This window comes from Anopheles gambiae, chromosome 2, assembly GCF_943734735.2.
Source record: "Anopheles gambiae chromosome 2, idAnoGambNW_F1_1, whole genome shotgun sequence".
Classification (NCBI taxonomy): Eukaryota; Metazoa; Arthropoda; class Insecta; order Diptera; family Culicidae; genus Anopheles; species Anopheles gambiae.
The window spans coordinates 55,300,542-55,323,182 of NC_064601.1; the positions used below are offsets into that span (position 1 = coordinate 55,300,542).

General features: G+C 42.8%; 1 protein-coding gene across 29 annotated transcripts in view; it reads left to right on the forward strand.

The window, feature by feature from the left end:
• LOC3291023 (mushroom body large-type Kenyon cell-specific protein 1) overlaps positions 1 to 20,258 on the forward strand; it is a 111,942-nt gene extending 91,684 nt beyond the window's left edge. For all 29 annotated transcript variants that reach the window (XM_061641644.1, XM_061641638.1, XM_061641639.1 and 26 more), the window contains one exon: positions 989 to 20,258. In XM_061641644.1, the coding sequence (XP_061497628.1) occupies positions 989 to 4,289 (3,301 nt within the window). In that variant the 3' untranslated portion in view covers positions 4,290 to 20,258. The remainder of the gene's footprint in view (positions 1 to 988) is intronic.
• Positions 20,259 to 22,641: the final 2,383 nt, after the last annotated feature.

Consider the following 22,641-nt stretch of genomic DNA (forward strand, 5'->3'; position numbering starts at 1 on the left):
CCCTCACCCCTTTCCCCCCTATTTCGGTCGGTGGTTTTGAGTATCGTGCTTCATTTTTGCTACCGTGCTCACTACGCCACGTTATTTTTTTAGCCATATTCGCGCTTTTGTGTCGGAATGGCAGTCGTGTGCGCCTTCGCTTGTCCTGGTTCTGGGTTCCGTGCCTTTCCGGTACATCTGAGCGCCGCGTGTGTGTGGGTGTGTGTACAACGTAAGGCGACACACATCACATCCATGGTTCCCGGCCCTGAGCACACGGTTCCTGAGTGGTACTTGTTTTCTGACTGGCGAAAATTTTTCACCAAGCCGCACCTCACAAGAGGGAACCACTTATGGTGTTCCTCCCCACTGCTAGCTCGTGAAAAGCAGTGAAGAGAGGATTCGTGCAGAAAAACCGGCACCACAATCGCTGTTCTCCCGTCTCCTTCCCCTGCATCGTTGGCCATTTCCTCCCTTGGACGCTCGCACAATTCGCAGACCAAGGGTGGCAAGGAAGAAGCAAAAGTGTCTGGAATAGTAAGATGCTAGCGTTAGCGATATGTGTATAGGCAACTACAGACACACACACACGCGACCCTGGAACGAAGATGCCCTGTACTGCCCCACGCGTGCAGACACTCGAATGGTTGGAAGATGAGAAAAATAATTTACGCAAATCGGTATTCTAAGCGGAGCAGAAAAAAAACCCCTACACATACACCCATGCTTAGATTGGTTAGGCCGAAACGTGAAGAAACTGAAGTAGAATCTTCTGTCCACGACAGCCAACTAATGAAAAATCACGTTTGCTGACGTTTTGCTGCAGCAAGCATTACATTCCCGGACAAGCCTACGTCGGAGTGGACGAATTTTCGGCGATTGGCCATTCGCTGGAAAGCGTTGGAACATTTCTTGTCGCACTTGTCTCACTTGAAAACCAATTTTCGAACCATCAAACTCCGACTAATGCTTTTCCACCTGCTTTTCTGATTTACCCTTTTCCTGCTAGGGCGAAACCCCGCTTGTCACCGGTTGGAGGACGCAAGACCTACACCGAGGATGGGTTGCAGAATGCACTGCAGGACATACTCAGCGGACGGCTCGGTACGCGCCGGGCAGCGATGCAGTACGGCATCCCGCGCTCGACGCTACGCAACAAGGTGTACAAGATGGCGCTAGGCGGCAAGCGCGGCATGTCTTCCCTGCTAGAGGACGACGACGATAAGGACTCGCAGGACGGTGACATGAAGGATGGCGATCTGCTGGACAAACTACCCCAACAGGTGCTGGCCGACATGCTGATGAAGATGTGCGGCGGAGGAACCGGGACGCCTCGATCGCACGAGACCAACCTGACACCCACACCGCCCGCCACTGCGACACCACCCGCCCAGCATGCCACGCCCGAGCCGGCTGCGCTAGACATTGCCGGCATGAGTCTAAAACCGCACCCCAGCTCCCAATCCATTGCCGTGCCGTCGACCACGCCACGTCTAGCGGGGTCTGCTACGGCGACGCCTCCCGCAACTACGCAGCCGCCACAGTCGTCACCGCTGGTTGCCGCCGCCGCGTCCACGCTGCTCAATCCGAACCTAGTGATGCAGGTGGAGCGCATTCTGCAGGTAACGGCGACCGCGCAAGCATCGGGCGAGACACAGCAGGCCCTGGCCGAGCTGCCCGAACTCCTCCGCAAGATCATCGACCAGCAGCAGCTGCTGGCGGATCAAATTAAAAAGGCAAGCGTGAGTGGTACCGTACCGGCCGCTGCCACGATACAACCGTCCTTGGCTGGCAGTGCCGGCGGTCCAAGTCCCACCATTCACGGACTTGCTCCGGCGGGTTCCGGTGTGCTGGGAAACGCGTCTGCACTGGACGCGGCCCTCGCGCGATCACCCTCACTCAGTGCGGCGCTCAGCGCGAACGGAGGCGCCTCACAGGCAGCCGCTGCAATTGATCCGTGCTATCTTCCGTTCCTGCAACAGCTGCAGCAACAGCAGCAGGGCAAACTGCGAACTATGTCTGCGGGCACGCCGGACACACCCGCTTCGCTGTCCTCCCTCGAGCTGAACGACGTGGCGAACGATGACCCCCACGTCATTCTGAAGATTCCGTCCTACGGACGAGCCCCTGGCGCCTCGCCAGGAGTTCCCGGCGTCCCAGCCAGCAGCAAAAATGGAGACCTGGAACGCCATCACCTGCATCATCACAATCTGACCACCCCGTCTCCGCCGACCGCTGCCGCGGCCGCCGTGCTCAGCAGTCTGGTCGGAACGCCCGCCCGAACGCCGCATTCGTCGGGTAGCCCACAGGCCGGCCTCCTGAACAGTGCCGTAACTGGTGGCGCTGGCATGGGGGGTGTCGCGTCGGCGCCCACCTCCTCCCAGGTGTCCTTGGCCTCGTCGCTCTCGTCCTCTTCGCCGCTGTCCTCGCTGTCGGTGGCATCGTCGGTTGCAGTACAGCAGGAACGAGCCTCGCTTGGAGGCAGTGCGCAGACCAACCACCTGTCGGTCATATCGCCGCCCTTGATGAACCTGCGCGGTGCAGCAAAGGGAGAGTCTGCCCTTTCCCCGCCCGCTTCCGGTCATGGCTCGGCCCCTGGAATGACGTCCGGCGGTAAGCCAATGCTCTCCGTGCACGATGTGATAGCGCGTAGCATCAGCAAGAACTTCCAACAGCATCAGCAATCGGACATCATGCACAAGCAGCAGATGGAGCAAATGAAACGGCCCAGCATCTCCGTCATCAAAACGCTCGGCGATATTTCACACTTTGGCAGTGCGGCCGCGGCAGCCGCCGGGCTCGGTTCCGTCGGGAGTGCGGCTCAGCTGGCGGCGGCGGCGGCGGCGGCCGCAGCCAACAACACCGGCACCGGAGGCAAAGGCACACGTCCGAAGCGGGGCAAGTACCGCAATTACGATCGAGACAGTCTGGTGGAGGCAGTGAAGGCAGTGCAGCGCGGTGAAATGTCGGTTCACCGAGCGGGCAGCTACTACGGCGTGCCCCACTCAACGCTCGAGTACAAGGTGAAGGAAAGGCATCTGATGCGACCGAGAAAGCGCGAACCAAAACCGCAGCCCGGACTGGACGACCACCGGCTTGGAGGTTCATCCTCCGGCAAAGGATCGTCGGACGGGGCATCGTCCTTGCGAGGCCTGGACAAGGGCAAGGGTGGTTTGGGCCTTGGCGCAGGCTCGAAAGGAGCGGCCGGGCTGGCCGGCCACTCTGGCAAGAACCATCATCATCTGCAGCAACAGGTGCAACAGGCGCAGTTTCCGAACAACTCGCCCAACGGTGCGCTCGGTGCAAAGATGCCAATGTTCGATGCTTCGGCCATGGGCTACGGAGCGTCCTTCTTTTGGCCCCACTCAACCGGCTTCAGTGGGATGCCCGGCGTTGACTATGCCCGCAGCCAACCCGCACCAGACGTATTTAGCTCCCCGACGCTTATGCAACGCTTCCAGCAGGAAGCCACGGCTAGTGCACTGTCGCCAGCCGACTCACGACATTTTCCGGGTGGAAAGGCGAGTTCGGCCGGCGTTGGTAGCACCAATGCGAATCTGACCGCCCTGCCCAAGGGCAGCAGTGTGCGTGAGATGGCTGAACAGCTGTACGACGGCAGCGGTGCCAACGGAGGCTCCTTTCTGGATGACATTATTCGGCAAAGCCTCGACAAAAAGTCCGGCGACTTTGCTAGCCACAGTGCGCTCTTCGATCACTTGTTGAAAGGCAAGCTACGATCGACGGTCGCCGCTGCTGGCTCCGTGAGCAGTGCCGAGGATGCCAACACAGCCGCCCTGCAGACGAAAGTGGCTACTAAACGAGCGGCCACCAGTCCCCCGATATCATTCCACCCGGAGAGCATTAAGCGCGAGCGGGCCAGCCCCGGTGCCTCGTCCACCTCCTCCACCGGCAGCAGCAGCAACCGATTAGGAGTTAACCTTGGCAACGATCAGCAACATCACGGACAGAACCTATCGCAGTCTGTCACCGGTATCAGTACGCCCGAACAGCTGGCGAAAAATGTCGAGAGCCTCATGAAACTGCACGAGAATCTTTCGTCGATGTCCGCGGCGCACCTACAGCGAACCGCGATGGAAGAACTCAACGGTACACAAGGCTCGACCGCATCACGCGCATCGTTGCTCGGCCACCAATCGGACTCGGTGGATCTGCACGGCTCGGACGGCGAAACAGACACGGACTCGGTACGATCGCACACCAATCATCATGGGCACAGCTTACGCCACAGTCTGCAGCAGCAGCAGCAGCATCACCATCACCAACGGGGACTGACGGACGACAGCTCATAGGGCCGGCTGCGCGGTGCATCGGCAATGCAACTGCGCCGACCCATCTGCTAAGCGTGCTGCTAAGTGTAAGTGATGATGCAGTGCCATGCCATTGCAGGCACTCAGTGTGAGCGATCGAGTGTGAGCGTGAGACCGGATGGCGCGGTGGCACAACACACTGGCCGCTGAAATGGAGAATCCATAGTTCAAATATTATTCTTATATTAATTGTATATCATCGTAGTCAAAGTGGGAGCAAGTGGGTGGCCCTTTTGCAAGTGCAAAGGCAAGGCGGAAGCGGAAGGCAGAAACCGGGACGATGCAGTAGCAGGTTAAAAGCAACACAAAACACTGAAACACAAGTAGATACCGTTAACAGAGAGCACGAAGTGTTAACAATTTTATCCATTTAAGCGGAAGGGCAGAAGATCGCGGGAGCAGATGTAACTTAATCTTAGATCGAAACAAATATGGGAAGTGAAAGGAAGGTTCAACAAAGACTAACAATAATAATGTTACAAAGAGCTATACAGTACAGTGGGGAGAGCAAGGACGGAACCAATCAAATGCGCATGAGATGGCAAAACATACTTTACTATTTTCCTTACACTTTACATCGTCTACTATCACATCATCATCATCTACATCATCATCATCATTATGATCGTGATCAGGTCACCCAAAAGCATACATGCATGATCACCGTTTTCCGATCATCAGAGATAGAGCTTAGTAGCTTGGTGGCTCTCGTAAAATGCGAATCGAAAACACACACTAACACTAACACAAAACGGTAGACATTTCCAATCGGGAGAAAGCTAAACAGGCATTGGAAATGGAAGCGAAACTTGAATGGCTACGAAAATCGCGTAACGGACAGCTAGAAGCAGAAGGCGAACGTGAACAGTAAAAGACAGAAAGGTGTAATATCATCGCCAACCAAATGCTAGCATTTGAAGCACACGAAATGTTTTTTGACAATCGACAAATAGGCTCCTTGTGTGAACTTTACACTATAAACACATGTAGACAGACGTACACTCACAATCGTCACCACCAACACCACCAACACAACCATCACCACCACCACCACTACCAGCTTCACGGTTTATGCTGAAAAGCAAACCAGCTGTCCACAGCGAACCCATCACCGTGACCTGGTCAAGGAGGCGGGCTTAGTGTAGGAATAAGATGTACGTGCAAGAAAATGGGGGAAAATCGCGCAAAATATAACCCATTTCGATAAAGCACTCTTAACGACAACAACATCAACAACACCACCATCGCATCAATCGTAGCTTATTGGCAGGATTAAGTCGTGCATAAGTCGTACCGGTCACTCAAGTCATTCAATAGCCATCGTAACAGTCGCATTAAGGCTCCAACCCAAGTCGAAAACGAAATAGAAAGTCCCGAATTTAAAAAAAAACAACACAGACCAGCAGTGCGTGCTGGCTTTCGGTGAAGGGAAGGGGAAAAAAGGACGCCCAAACAAATAGAAACGATTGATAAATGTAATTACAATTTTTGGACATCTTTTTAGGCCCTTACAAGATTCCAGTGGGAAGCAGCTAACAATTTTGCTTTGTTTCCTGCGCTGTTCTGACAGCAACTGGAAACACAACACAACACACACAACCAAACCAAGGCAACCATCGCGCGGGCCATCAAAAACACGGTGCACAATAACGTATGAAAAAAAGGGAAAGGAATTTTTGGCAAACAAAAACGCATAAAAAGGGTTAAAAAAAAACTGCAAACGAAAAACAAAAAACAAATGACTCTAAAACCATCAAACCGATATCTCTTGACGGGTATTGTAATATTTTGGCCCTTGCAGTTACTTTGTGCTTCTGAGAGTGAGCAAGCACGGAGGCAGAAAAGACAGGAAAATCTAACAAAATAATCAAAAAAAAACCTAAATGTTGTGGCTATATCAAAATTTGCAAAAGTATTATCGCTTCGATCAGGATCGAGAATGTCACGAACCGTGTCAAAGGAAGCGAATCATAAGCAACCCAAACGTATAGAAGTATTATATCCAAACTTCAGGCAACCAAAAAAAGTGATCCTGAAATCTGTTCGGTGTTCAAAATTATATCATCCAATAAAAATACCCTACAGCGATCGTCCCTCGGATAGGAGCAGCAGTAATCATCAAAACTCGAGCAAGAGCAGAGAAGAACGCAAGGCAAACTAATTCTTACTTGTGAGCATGATGAGGGACGATCGTTGATACTCATCTAATACCTGGCGTCAAGTGCGACTCCTTTTTGTGTCGATGTGAATGCAAACTATCATGCATGCGTAGGATAGTATAATAGCACTGAAAAAAGAGGTAAATTCAAAAGTATATAAAGACAAAAATCACTCTATGTTTCGACGTTTTTACATTCACTTCTAAGCAACATACCGTCATAAGCGAATAAGTCAAAGGAAGGCCGAACGATGGTGGCCGGTCGAATGATGTTGTGTAAGAATCTTATCAAAATTTATCTATACAAAAAAAACACAGAATCATACAACAGATTATCTAAACTGTAACTGGATGTTTTTTCGTTTTCTAAACGAGTTTAAAAGTATTTGAAATTAAAAAAAAAACCAAGAACCAAGACGAAGCATCAGAGAGAAAGTGCTCGATGCTAGCGAATGGCGAGCGGCATTAAATGCGCTCCAAACCATGAAACCATGAGGACTGAACAGTGCGACCACATTGATACGTACCGAGGGTACGGAGAGCCGGCAGTACGGCAGTATCAAGCGTCCGCCAATCTTCGATGCGTGTATTCCTATGCGAACGCACCAAAGGCTTGCCGGGAGCGATGTATCCGTATATCGTCGTCCCGTCCAGGAAAATGAAGAAAAAACAACAACAACAAAACACAAACTAAGCATCTACAAACTCTCCCGTAACCTAGCCCACCCAAAACGATCATCCCCTCTATCAAACCCAAAATCAAACATTCTGTATATGGCCAATGGCTACGGCTAGCATAGCAGAGTCAAAATCCAACCGTAGCTAAACAAAACAAAAAATAAGGTGGAAAATAAGTAAGAAATATATTATATGTGTGTGTCTTCACGTCGCGTATACCTCAAATGATAAAACAAAAAATATTAACTGATCAAAATGGCGAATGGCAAGTGACTATTCAGGTATGGAATGGAAGCAAAATTTTAATCGAATCATTGAAAACGTAGCTAAATGCAATGCCGAGCGGACGAGCGGATAATTCGAATACGCGTGGGGACGATGCACTCCGTACAGTGACAGAAGGGATGTACTTTTGCCGAATATAAGCTTTCGTTCCAAATTTAAGGTTCAAGTTCCACTTTTCTTTTTGCATTCGTGTATGTTTGACTTACAGAGGCTAAGGATAGGTTTAATTTTTATTAGTTTTGAGTTTGAAAATCTTTCAAAACCAAACCATCTAAACGAAATTTAACAATGCCAGCAACAATTCATTAACAAAAAAAAACACCATCACGTCCATCCTTTCTGGTATACTGTCGTGAGGCATCGCGAGAGCGAAAGCGTCTCAAATATATATATATGCATGTAGTAAGAGAACAGCTAAAGCATATCCCCCCTCCCCCAGCATATCCGCCGACGACAACAATGCTCTACTAGATGAATGAATTGGACGATGGAAAATGGGAATGCACACGGTAAAGAGAGGGAGGGAGAGACAGAGAGAGAAAGAGAGAGAGAGACGGAGAGAGAAAAGAAGGACGGAAAAAATATATATTTATACACTATCTGTGATTGATAATCCAAAATTTTGATGTATATTTTTCTCTAAATAAACAAAAAAGAAGAAGAAAATTTAAAATTTAGGAGCTAAAGCTAAAGGAGCAACCGTTGTTCGAACGGCAAAACGGTACAAGAAAGGCTAATCAAGAGAAACAAAACACTGTAAAACAATTGTAAAACGTGAAGCTAGACAATGAAAGGGCGTAGGATTTTGCCTTTGTTTTTTTTTTTCTGGTGTAGCGAATGTTTGACCAACCAACCAACCAACCAATGGATGCCACACGCACACGCGAACGACCCGGACGGGCCAGCTCGCTACCAGCTCGCTGGCCGAACCCGGGGCACGCGAAAATGTGTGCTTTCTTTCTTTGTTCCATCTTTTCTGTTTTGTTATTCTTTCGACCAAAACTAAGATTTCGTTAGTAATTGTTAAGAGCGACGAAAGGTGCAAGATGGGGGGAAGGGTAGCATACCAAAAAAAAAAAAAGAAAAGAAAAAATACGCGACGCGAGATGGATTTATTTTAAGCGAAATTTTCCAACCTATTTCTAGTAGTGCGTGCTATTTAGTGCATCGGTGTCGGCGTCAGAACGCAGCAACGCAGCAGCGGCGCCGGAACACGGAACACTGGCACGGAAGTAACGATGGAGCAACGTTTTTGTCCTTCGATTTTAGTGTTTAGCGGAAGCGGTTAAGGTGTAAAGTAGCAGTGTTTGTAGCTACCCCTCACAAAATGGAGGCGATTCAATCGCGGGGAGGCGAATAGCGTGCGCTAAATAGACTGAGAATATGCGCAAGGAATAATAGATGCATGGTGGTGTGCAGAATAAACAATTGAAAATAACATTATTGAATGGAGTGCGAACGAATACGGGGAGACGTTGAAGATGTTGAAGAAAACACAAAAAGTGCAATTAGAACGATGTAAACCGTAACATATTCGTTATTTATATTGACAAACAAGCTGAAAAAACTGAGAGAAAAAGAAACAAAAGCTATACAAAAGCTATACAAAAATATTAATGCAAAAAAACAGGCAAAAATGCTAAGAAATGAAACACAGAAAGAAGAAAAAACACTCACAAAACATACGCATTTACTTACAGACACACACACCCACACACACACACACACAAACACACAAATGCTTGTGACACGGACATGCGAATACAAGTGGTAGGTGTAATAAATTTAAATATATAGGAAAAATTATTTAATTCTATATTTACAAACGAAAACAAAACGAACAAACAAAAAACAATGTCAAGTGAAACAGGCAGCAAGCGTCGTAAAAGAAAAGGATAAAAACAAACGATGTGCTGACCAAAATGCGGTGCATATTGATGAGCGTATGATTGCCATGGTGACGCCAAGACCACGTAGTATACAGCGACCAATGCGCCCGCGGAACAGTAAGCACACACATGCAAGGGGTATCCAAATTTTGTTGGTTACGAAACAACTAAAACTACATGAAGCAGGAAAGTCAACAAACAAAAGAGAAAAAAAGGACATGAAAATGTAAACCAAAACCTCGGACTAAGAAAAACAAAATCAAGAAACCCACTGCAAGTAGGAGAAAACAAATGTTTCGTTTCTTTTCGGTGTTAGGCTTAAAGGGCAGAGGTGTCGAAATCTAAATTGCGCATAATGCAAAACCAAAACCGAACCGAGTCATGTGTTTAAAGTCGCTTACGCATCTAGCCTACGTGGTCCGCAAAGGGGACGCGTGGAACAAAGCGGCACATAGCGTCATTACTGTGGGAGCAAAAAGCAACAGAATACGCAAAGTGAAAATGTCTTTTTTACTGTTTTTGGAGAGGCTATAGAATGAAGCATTTAACGAGAACGCTACTAAATGGACGAATTCTCTCTGTAGCAAAAAGGAACAGCCATTCAAGCGTCCTGTAAGATTTTATCTTCCTTTCTCTCATGGGTTTTCGATAGTTTTCCGTTTTCTTTTAAGTTTATAATCCCCCCTCCCCTTTCTCCTCTTCCCCTACGTCTATCCTGAATTTGCTTCCCCCCTGTCCCCAGTCCCGCAACCCTTTATCTTCCCGTTAACATTATGCCTTTATCTTCCCGTTCGATAACGTTTGTCTCAACAACAGCCCTCAAACGCAATATTGGACAATACGGTAGAAAGACGGTACGGAACGAACGTTACCGATGCGATCGGCAAATCGGTTTCGATCGACCTAGCGATCGACCTAGCAGCTACCCTATACACGGTGGAAGAAAACTCAAAACAAATAGCTAGTGCAATGTTTTTTTTAAATACTATTGTTTTATTAATGCAAAATAATATGATCGAACCTTCCATGTTTTCCTTTTATCTGTGCTTTAAGTGAACGAAATCAAAAATAACTTTTAAGATTTAACTATGCGTACGAAAGAGTGACACTACTAGGTATGCAAAAACGCGCAGCAGCAGCAGCAGTAGTAGGAAGTAGGAGAGCAAACATATTTTATGGCGGAAGTTTTGTACAATTTTCAAATAACAAACAAACAACAGCATCTAAGATCTAAACGAAAAATGCAGGCGGCCGTTGAAGGAAACTAAAACTGTTAAGCAAAATGCGCTAATACTATACGCGTAAATGTGCAACAATGGGATAGCAAAAGCGAGACAAAAAACAAACAAACAAACTCTTCGAATCGCATTTTACTTTTTCATTGTATTGCAAACGGATCCCAAGTGTCCTAGTTATGATTTGTATGGTTTGCAAATGATTCAATTTACTGTGTCCTAAGTTCACAAAATAACATCTTCCCTCTTCTTTTTATCAAACGGACCAATAGTAACAGAGAGTATCACACAGCAGCAGCGATAATGCGGCTGTAACCAATAGGTAGAAACGTTCGAGCAAATTTCTTTGTTTCGGAGCAAGTTTCGTACAAAAACCCGGATTTCGGCCACGGAAACCACCACTGAATCAAACTTCAAACCTACGCAATAAAATAACAACAACAAGCAGAACACGGCTCTTAAGCAACAGCACTACTTATTGCAACAGAAAAACAAAAAACAAAACATTGCAAAGCAACAGTTAAACATATAAACACACATGCAAGACACATTCAATACAGGAAATATTCGATTGTTTGTCGTACATTTTAAGCATATTTGTTCACTTTAGGAAACGTCACGTTTGAACAGTTCCAACAGTTTGGCAAGTGTTTTACCAACCGTAAACAAAATAATACATCAAGAAAACTATCTGCAGAAGAAGCAAAACACACTCACAAGCAACAGTGTAGCACGGACAGTGAAACCCAGTAACAAACAGCAGACTGCAACGAGCACACAATAGAAGGCCCATTCATTATTCAGCAAGAGAAGAAAAAAAACGTACCAAAAATCTTACCAACAGCTACCATCAAAACTGAGATGGAGCTCATACAACAGCTAAAGATCATTTCAGCAAGAGGAAACAAAAACAACTAAATAGCACCACCAGCATCACTACTACCATCCCTACCATCAGCAGTATAATGCCTCCATCAAATACCACCAAATATAATACAACTACATCATCGTAAAATACCAATCTTCCTATCCTCCGTACCACCATCTCCACCACTCCCACCAAACATCACCATTCAACACTACAAACTTCCCTGAAAACTAACCTATGCCGACAGTCGATTGGCACTGGGATACATCGCCGCCGATGTCGCGAATGCCTCCATGAACGATGGACCGGCACGAGCAGTGCGTGCGATGTATCACAGTGTACACATATAAATAGAAGAGAAACAAAAAACTGACATACAGAAGAACCACCAGTACAGAAAACAGCAATGAAATTACAATAGCGCTAATGCAATAGAACTAAACTCTACACACCTACACAACCCACTACTCACCCACTCATGCATACACGACCGCAAACGCCCAGCACGCTGGGTGACAATAGTCAAGTAAAATGGATTAATAATACCACAGGAAGACCAACACACTTCAAACTCCCAGTTACGGTTATAATTATTATTGCTACAGTCCGTGGGGAACAGAGAGACAATTGCGTAAAAGTTAAAGTCAATAGTCACCATATCACTCACTCACTCACTCTCTTTCTCTATCACTCTACACACTCACTTACAAACTTACGATCTACTACCAATGCTCGGTTTAGTATACAATAGCCCGGCTACTGAGATTTGGTGGAGCTGTCGATGCAGGCGCACCGACAGACTCGGCCGACCATGTTATCGCTCACAACACACACCCACACATACATACTACTTACAGAAGCAGCAGCAGCAGCAGTAATCTTTATTGTACAATAGCCAGGATTGATGGATAAGCACTGACTTATCTCTTGTTCACATTTTCCACATCACAATACACACATACACACCGACACAAATATTACATACAATAATACAGCCGCGATCGGGCGCGGCAGCATAGCCCGTACGATCGTGTGCATTAATGTTTAAATTTTGTTACAGTTCTCTTACTAAGCAGTAATAATAACCGTAATGAACAGAAACAGAAAATAGAAATAGTAGAAGGAAAATACACAAAAAAATAAGCCATTCCAACACCCTCAAACACCCCCCAACCCAAATCCCCACAATTTCCTCCGCTGCGTTATGTCGTACTAAAAAAAAACAGAAACAGCTGATGATGATCCTCTAAATGACCACACTCTACCACAGTAACTCTCAGCAGCTCAGCAGCGATCAATCAATTAAATTCAATTACAAACCGCAGTTCTTACAATAGTTACAATAGTGAAACAATAAGAAGCAAACACAACTGTAAAGTCAATGTACAAACCATTACAAACAAACAATGAAAATGCTACGTTACGGTACATGTTCGTAAACAACAATATACCAAATATCGGATGTTCCCCCGTGGGCAAGAAAAGCTGAACACTCCCGCCGTGTACTCCCGTTTTTCTCTCGGGTAAGACCAACTACCCACAGCCACTAAAATAGGAAAAATGAGGAATGGCATGAGCATTCAGCTAAAACAGAAATACAAAACCGCGCTACCTGTCTGCGGTGGACCATTCGATGCCAATAGAAAACAATAGAACCCCGTCGCTGAAGCAGAGCGAGACACAATTAATTCACAGCATCAAGCCCACACACCCAAACACATACAAACTCACACTTAACACACATGTAATAGTGGCGCTGATGCAAATTAGGCGCATTTAAATAGAACACAGGTTCCAATAGTATAAACTGCAGTATGCAAATGCATAAGCAAAACAAAAAACCCATAAGTGAACCACCCGAAATCGGATTGTACACTCATCATTTCTTTATCATAATTCACAAACCTACACTTACAACTTCATACAACAGTTCAGTGCAACGAGTTGGATTAACATAATCAAATTTAAATGATGTAACCCGTACAGGAACAGGCAAACAAATGCAGTGAAATGCAAGAAATGCAGTATGGCTTCCGCTGAGAAAAAAAGGGATAACAATATATAAAAACAAAACAGCAGCAAACAGCAACAAATCAATAACAAGCAGATAGCAAGACATTTGCCAGTAAGCAGAGTGAAAACACCCAAGGTGAAAAGATCGTGCAAGATCGCGACGAATTGGGAGTAAAGAACAGTTTCACAGATGTCCAAAGAAGAACAAATTACTATCCTGTTTTCAATCTTTAGTTTCACTCACACAGCAGAAGAATAGTATGAATGAACCAAACTAACAGATAATAACAATGATCATCCCAAACTTGCCGCCGCAACCAATCATCGATCATCCTCGGCGCCAATGAGGATGCCGAAGGAACGTGAACGCATTTTTGTTTCTGTATTCCGCAAGTACATTTCGTCAAGAGGTTCTGTTTGCTTTACTTCTTAGTGATAGAAGCTTAGCTATAGCGCGTACGATGCATAAGCATACACTTTGCTTTGTAAGTAGGTTGAGGCAAATGAGCAGCGCAACCCAGAAGATGAAACTTATTTTACACCCTAGGTTTTATGAGCGCCGGCAAAGTGTTTTGCGACGTGTTTGAAATAATAGGCCAGCCGTTTCGTTAAGCCAGAGCGAAGGAAGCGACAGTGCTCCTTTTTCTCTGTAGCGTAAGACTAGTTAAATAGTTGTATAGCCGGAAGGGAAGGAAATATCCAAACATAAGAAATACGCCGGGCGAAATCCACCAGCAATTAAAATGAACGTTATTTGCACTGTCGTGCACACCACCGCAAACTGGTGGGGCGGGGGTGCGCTCAGTGCACAAGGATGCAGTGTTGTTGTATAATGCGTTTTTACTCTTAATTTAGTTAAGTTGTTTCCACAAACATCCCCTCCCCTCAATAATGCTGTTTTGCTAATGCAACGTTCGAACACATAAGCATTGTTGGTTGGGTTGTATCTGTTTTAGTAAGAAGAAAGCGCAGTGCGCCCCTCAACCCTCAATTCGATGGGTGATCGGGTTTCTGTTTCACCCGTCAGGCGGGGAGGGAACTGTAAACATGTGAGCAAATACAAATACACACAAACACACACACATAAAATACAGACCACACGAAATGAAATAATCTTGTAAAACCAAGACAGGCAAAACAAAGCGGAAGAAACACGCGAAGGAAACTTACAAAATGGCTGCCTAGGAAATAGAACATTACACTACAAAACTAGTTTACTTGCAAACGCATCAACATACAAATTCGATTCGATTAGCAATTATCTCTTAAGCGAACAACAGTGAACAAAGACATGTACGTTTGGTTTTAAGTTGACGGTTGGCACAACAATACTTTATGTTTTTTGTTTGTTTTATGTTTAAACCGTCGGACATACACGATACGTCAAACCCTGTATGTATTGCCGAAAATGTCGAAAATGTCTTTTATTTACCCTCAATAAACTCACCGGAATAAGAACACACATTTCCTGACATTATCTGGAAAGAATCAAAATCAAGGTCGCGATCGTTTTTTTTTTTTCACTTCAGCTAAGGAAGATAAACAATTGGAAATGAATTTCAACCCTCGAAACCCGCACGGTAAATGAACGTACCACCAAGGAAGCAACAAGATTGCATCAATTTCACCCGGTGTTTGTGTGTGCTTTCTATTGGTTTTCATTTCGTTGTACAATTTTGGACAAAATACCCACTGTTTATAGAGGCAAACAACAACAAAAAATGAATCAAACACAGACAAACAAACGTATGAGACATGTTAAAAAATGCAACTACCAAGTATTTACCACCAAAAATGTGCCAGAACACACACACACACACACACCGCAAATGCAAACATTTGATACAAGGCGCCTTTGTACCATACAGAACGCCGAGCACTATTTGAAAAGTGTTAAAAGTTTCGAGTTTCTTGGTTAACTGTTCACTTTTACTTTGCTTCTCATTCACGATCGTATGGAAAGGTACACTAGAACAATAAATTAGTCATCATAAAATTTTAACCATTTCAGTTATTTCACCAAACTTTTAAAATGCGTAATTTTACCTTAAATCCCCCATTTAGAAGTGTTTTGAACGGTCTGGCCTATTTCATTCATTCCAAACAAGCACGAACCAAAACGTGGCGAAAACAATCGTGAAGTACAGATTGTGCGATTAGTATAGTAGGAATAAACGAAATTTACCACTTTATAAAGAGTCAATGCCTTACAACAATGGAAGCAAGCAGTATCAAAAGGTGAATTCATTATTCTCGAACCGGTCAAAAGAAGGATTGTGATGATAGTGTGTGTAAAAATGGGAAGAATAACACAGTAAAATTTGTCTATCAATAAACATCAGAACACGTTAGAGCTCTAAATTGTGGATTGTAGATCCATTTCCCGGCGCACTGCTTCGCGATAATGTGGAATTACGCTTATGAGCTTTGCAGTGAAGACATTCTGGCCAGAGATAGAGAGAGAGAGAGAAATAAAGAATAGTGTAAGCTGTGGTCTTTCAATTCATGTATAATATCAATGAGACGAAAGATTATGCCAGCCAGGGTACTATCCGGCTGCACAATTTCTTATGAATGTATAGCTGTTTAAATGTACATGTTCGTGTTTGTGCGGTGTAATTTTGTTGTTTTGCTGCGTGTGCATTTATTCTGTACAAAATGTTCACAATAAAGTATTTCATTTCGTGCCACTTGATTCTTGATTACGGAGATGGTTTGTTTGCTAAACAAAAAGAAGAAGCTTAAAGCACACACGTATTTCCCAGCATATGGGCTACAACCAAAACAGGTTTCAAGGATATGCTACCTTGCTGCAAGCTGTTTCGTTCTTTTAACAAACGATCCTCACGTGAAGGAATTGTCAAAAAAGGCTCCAGTTTGTTGAAAACTATTTGTAGCCATTTTTGTAATCAAATTCAATCGATGAGCTTTATTTCGCGTGCGATCATTTAATCGATTTTCTGTTTTCAATACGTACGAACCATCATTGGCAAAACTTACGATGATACGATTTAATATAAGGCATGAGAGAAGCAAATTTCAACAAAATTGTGATCAAAGCACTATGGAGTCAATAAGTTTGACACGTAAATGGTTACACGGGAAACACCACGAAGTAGACAAAATTCATTATATATTGGCAAGACTAAAACTGACGGAAAACGGGCTAAATTTCAACGTTGTTCAGTGAAGAAGGCCACAAAATTGTGATTAAATTTTACATTGCTTCGAGCATTCAGAATCGATAATCGGAATCAAAATTCAGACTAACTGAACTACAGTGTTCACACACACAACCGAGAGGTGCTAAAATAATTAGGAATTTGTAACAAAACTAAAACTGCATACTTTGTGATTGGATAGATTTTAGCATTTATTTTCCAAATTGAAGCTATTGGGGATGCAACGACTCGTAATTAATGGCAAGCTTGTTTGATAAACCTTAACAAATGGTGCTTGGCGAACATTTTACGAAGGACTCATCAGACGAGTCACCAACGCGTAACAGTAAGGTTAAATTCGCTTCACGTGTTGTTTCCTTTTGGATCATGAGCTATGATTTTTGTAAATAGTAGACAAAGAACATGAACAACGTGCACACCCACTAACTCGGATGAGAAATTGTTATTTTGTTGTTATCATCTCTCTTCGGCATCAAATGTATGTGTGCGCCAGTTGTGCTTCTTTAGTGGACGATGGGTTATACGAAGAGACGAATTGTTTACATCGTTTAGAGAATGTTTATACCTTCTTTCCTCATTTCACATGGAAAAATGGCAGTAGAAAATTAAGCTTTTATACAACTTTTGGGCGACAACATGGCAAAATGTGTATCGATCGCATCGGATCGGTGTTGCATCGATGGCCAACTGAATCCAATGAATATTTACTCTCCAGTCCAAAAGAAATGCATTTACAAATCTAAATTTATTGCAACAATGCGATCATCAAACCATGTATCAACAAGAAGATGCGTTGAAAAAGCAACAAAAAAAACGTATAAAAACAGAGACTAACAAAACCATAACTGTAAAATTATATCTCCACTGGAAAAGGTATCGAATGACGGAAATCTGTAACATTTTACTTTATTTAATGTCTAAATGTGATATGTAGGATTATGTTCGATACAGGAAACATGTACCATCAAATAAACGATAACTCCTGTACGTAAATCGCCGTAAAGAGGGAACGAGGAAACATGGCAAATGAAGCAACAACAAAAAAAAACATTAAACCAAATGCATAAAACAATTTAAATGAAGTTTGAAAATAATTACAAAAACAAAACAAAATGGTACACTAAATTAATTCATACCGATGGGTTCAGCAAATGTGAGTTATGCAAAAGAAGTAAAAGTTTCGTGATAGAACGAGCGAGTCAAATCTGTCTAAAATAGACGAAACAAATGTAACAAATAGTAAATTGAAGTAAGAACACGAACAAAATTCAAGCACATCTACCACAGTCACATGTATGGCAAGGTTTAAAAGCATTCAAACCCAAATTCAGTCAACCACTTGGCTTGCACGAATGACATCCAAATCCAATTTGCAAATGAAGTTCTTTTTCACATTAGAAACACTTTTTTTTATAAGCAGGATCGATATTTTCTTTCTTTCAACAGTCAATCAATCAATTAGAACAGGATATATAAATACGCACATAACAAAGAGCTGAATGCTTTACAAAAAAAACACACAAGCAACGCCAGCAACGCAATAGAAAATAGCAGCCGAATAATACTACGCAGCAACAGAATACATACATAAATAATCAATGGAATTATTTTACTACTAATACTACCACCATTGCACAGTATAATAACTACAATAGCAGCAAACAACAGCTTAGAAATAAAATTCTTAAGTCACCGTTAGCACACAAAGCAAACACACAAAAACAACATACAAGCAAATTCAAGACGAAAAACAACTCAACTCACAGTAACAGTAACAGCAATCAACAACAAGAACAGATACCAGCAGATACAGCAATAGCAATAGCAAGAACATAATGCATGGAGGAGTAGCGCATGGAGGGTTATTATTTCAGTTGACATTTAGCATTTTATGCTTGTATAAATACCAATTAAATTTTCCACTCTACCAATCAACCAATCAAACGAAATCAGTACGTTAATGCATTTTTATTTTTCAATTCAATTGTTTCACTGCAATTAACTGAGACAGTTTGTAAGGCACATCGCGTTCAACTTCGCCAAAAACCAAGAAGATGGAATTTGCAATTCGGTGTGCTAATTATGATTTTGGATATGTCATTCCTTGAAAGCTATAACGAACGAAGGTTGATCAAGGCACTTTATGATGCTACGTGCCGAACAATGCATTCGATGAGTGTGCAAAGATATGCATTCCAGTAGAACTATGCGCGGGCCTATGGTTTACTTTCCGCAGCAGCACTTGCGCAGCTTTCTGCGCAATGAAATGCAAACCACCAAAACACATATACGTAGGGAATGTTCTTTATTTTGAGCTGTTTACAGTAGGATGGTGAACACTTTAGTTCTGTTTTATGCCGGATCGTACTGTCAACGTCAGTGTTACAGATCTTTCTATTCTTGCGCATTTTTTTTTTATTGAGAATTATTTTACATATTTTATATCAATTCAACTTAAGTTTTAAGTTGTTGTTACACATTTACACATTTCCTTTAATCTGTTAGCAAACTATTATACTATTATGCCTATTTCTTAACCAACTGCTGTGTTTATATCGTTAATCGTTCTCTGTTACTTTCTCCCTAAATTACGATTTTAGTTTTTTGCCATCTCTATTGAAATTTTATGAAACGAACCGCAATTTTATTTAGTAGTACGTTTTTGTGCTGCACATACAGCGGAAAAGACAGGTTTGCAAACAAAAAAAAACAACAGAATCTTGCAGTTATTTCTATTGAATGCACTGCAAAAACCCAACGCTGACCAGTGGAGTGGTGGTACAGGATAGGCAGAGCTTGGTTAACATGTCTTTCCGAAATATTACCAACATCGTGCTGCTAAAATGTAAACAAACAAATAAGTTATGCTTCTGTGGCATTCGTAGATGTGTGACGTATATAAAAGGAATGTTTTTTTGGGTACACATTTGCATGTGCACCACACATCCACCCAACTATCGGAATTTGCAAATACACAAGAAAACTCGTTGGTGCACGTGGAAGAGGAAAAATATTGAAAACAGACACAGATCTAAATGTACATTACAGAATAAGACACACCAACACACATACACCCACAGCAATAGCCATAATCAATACAATGTCACACTTTAATAATTATAAAAATCAACACCCAACTACATACAAAGTAAGCAGATAAAAGCGATTAGGAACCAGCCACGGTACACACAGCATAATAACAAGAATTAAACAGAAAACAAAAAGCTTCAACTATCCGTGAGTCGAAACATAGTTCTAACAAAGCGTGGTACCAACAGCCAGAAATTAGAAGTCTAAAATTGGCTAAACATGCGCTATGTTGGTGCGCGGTGCATCAAAATGCATTTGGTGAGCTTTGAAAACGAGCAAATCTATCTGTTGAAAAGCGTGTTAAACATTTACCCGTACATAGAACACATTTTGTCTGCAATGTCTGCAATAAGCAGGCGTTGAAAGGCTCTTGCAGCAAATCTTGTAAATACAGTCCAACAACCGAGCATCACAATCCGTTCTCTACGCGAAACGGTAGAAAGCGCTTGAAACTACAGAGAAAGAAAAGAAAAGAAAGGAACACTGGGCGAGGTTTAGCAACCAACTCAATAGAATTAATCTTGCAGTAAACAGAAGAAGTAAAAAAAACAAACCTTCAACCATCTCTAATAATACACGATATACACACAGGCACACACACACACACACAGAGTGATGGTTATACAAAACGAGCAAACGATGGCACGAAGGATCAACAGCCACCCGATAGACAGAATTATCTTCATGCAAACAGGATCAGAATTAGGTTTTCCGATACCAGTACAGGTACATGGTGAAGTTAGTTTTTATTCCTTCTTTTTTACTAACAGTCCAACAGGTTCAATATCAACTCCACGATCACAGCTCAACATGCAACAGCGTACGAGCGAATAGGCAAAGTAAATGCAATCACACGCGAAGGTACACAACGCAAGTTAGATCGTTTAGTAGTGCCAGTTATTAAAGAGAATCGATAGCTGCTTCGACAGCAAGTCGAAAGTAATGGCTCATCATGTTTCATCATATCTTCTCAAGCCACTGGATGGTTAAGTTCTGCAAGAACGTAACAGAAAGGATACAAGATTTTATACGATTTTATACTGTAAGCATTAGTTTATCTACTTCAGTTTGACACGGGGTATAAGCTAAAGGCATTAAGGTTAGTTTTATGTTTATTATTATTATTATTCGGTTAAGTTGTACAATACACACAGCTTGAAAGATAGCAAATGTAGCAGCAACAGCAAAGCGTTTAGATTCTAACTGGAAGATCTTTCACGGGGAATGTGAGCTCCCGGACATGCGTTCGGTTATGAGCTCCTTTCACTTCTTTACTTAAGCATTAGCTTTAAATATTCAACCTTACTGAAGCCAATGGTTACATTGTAAGTTTTTGTTCAACGGTCTATTCGCATCCATTCAGATTCAGAAAACGGTACAATAAGCTTAGGTAGAGTCGATTTAAATTTTTATGTTTGGGATATGTTTTGATGTACATTTTAAATTAAGTTAACATAGTTTGACGCAGTACATTTTGCTTACTAAGAACAGGTGTTGGTAAGCAAAGCAAAAGTTTCTACTTAAGAGATTATTGCGATAAGGGCAGATTTTAAGGAAAACGGTTTATATCGTCTGAATGAGCACTTTCGAGTATATCAACATCAGCAAATTGCCAGCAATTGCGAACAACTCACGATTGCATTTACTTTACCGCTTTACTCGTCCCTGTGCGTGCAACCAAGATCAACCAGCCGGTGAAATAGCAAAAACAGCAGCCGAAACAGAAACAAGCAGAAATAATAGAATAACTCCAACCCAATCAATACAATTGCAATAGAGGATTCCGCAATTACAACACAGCGGTTCTAAAATCTAACCCCATTGCCACCCGCAATTTACCAAACCCATTTTACTCTAATCACAACATGCAACATGTAACAATAGCCCAAACAGGTTAAAAAACTCAATTCGTTTCGATCTCTTTGGTTGTACGATTTACACTAAAACACAACAAACACCTGCATCGATCGTATCGATTGCAGTGACCACGATCCCGTTCGAATACCGTTTGGCTCGATTGTTTAGGCAAACCGCAAGATGAAGCGCAAGTAAAATCAGCTGGCAAGATTGTCACTACATCTTTAACAGCTAAACTTAAAAGGAAACAAAAATTAAACAAAGACTGAACAAACAAACAAACAAACAAACCATCAAATCATCCTTAACTGACGAAATAAAACGGGAAAGTTGTACATGTAGTTGAACGTAGGGAAACATTTTCCATCCCAAAAAAAAACTGGCAAATGATTTATAGTATTATCCTCTACCCCTTAAAGATTAACCCGCCAGGAGCATTGTTTCAAAATCAGTTGGGCACTAGAGACCAACAGCGATTGTTTAATTTTGTTGCTTTTAAAAAAAGGGATAAAACATACTCCGATGAGTAAAACACAGCCACCAACAACTACTACACGAATGATAAAGTGTTAGAAAATGTTTTTTTTTACCGCTGAGGTACATCATTCAGAAAGAGGGATTTCAAAGAAATTCGCATGTGCAAACATTATGTAAACCGAGAGAAAATGAACAAAACCTGTTTTGGGACCAAAATCACCTCCAGAATCAGCATTCCGAAAATTCCATATCCAGTTTCAGAAACTGAAAATTACAATCTAACGTGTGTACGTGTAAAACTTACACACGTGAGTTTTCCACCAGGAACAAATCATTTCATCAACGCCTCATCGGAGGGCGCGATCATACTGATCTGTTGAAAATGGGGTAATGGAAGGCTTGAAACAAAAGCAAAACAAAAAACTGTGCGTATATATATGTATATCGGCAAAGGTAGCCAAAGATATCCGAGATATCGTTGCCTTTTCGTTTACGATACGAAGGTACGCTTACATCTGTAAAAGAAATATTGAAAGTTTAAAAAAAGAAGATAAACCCGCAATCTTTGGAGCAAGTGTTCGGGTAAAGTATCTGTATCGAAA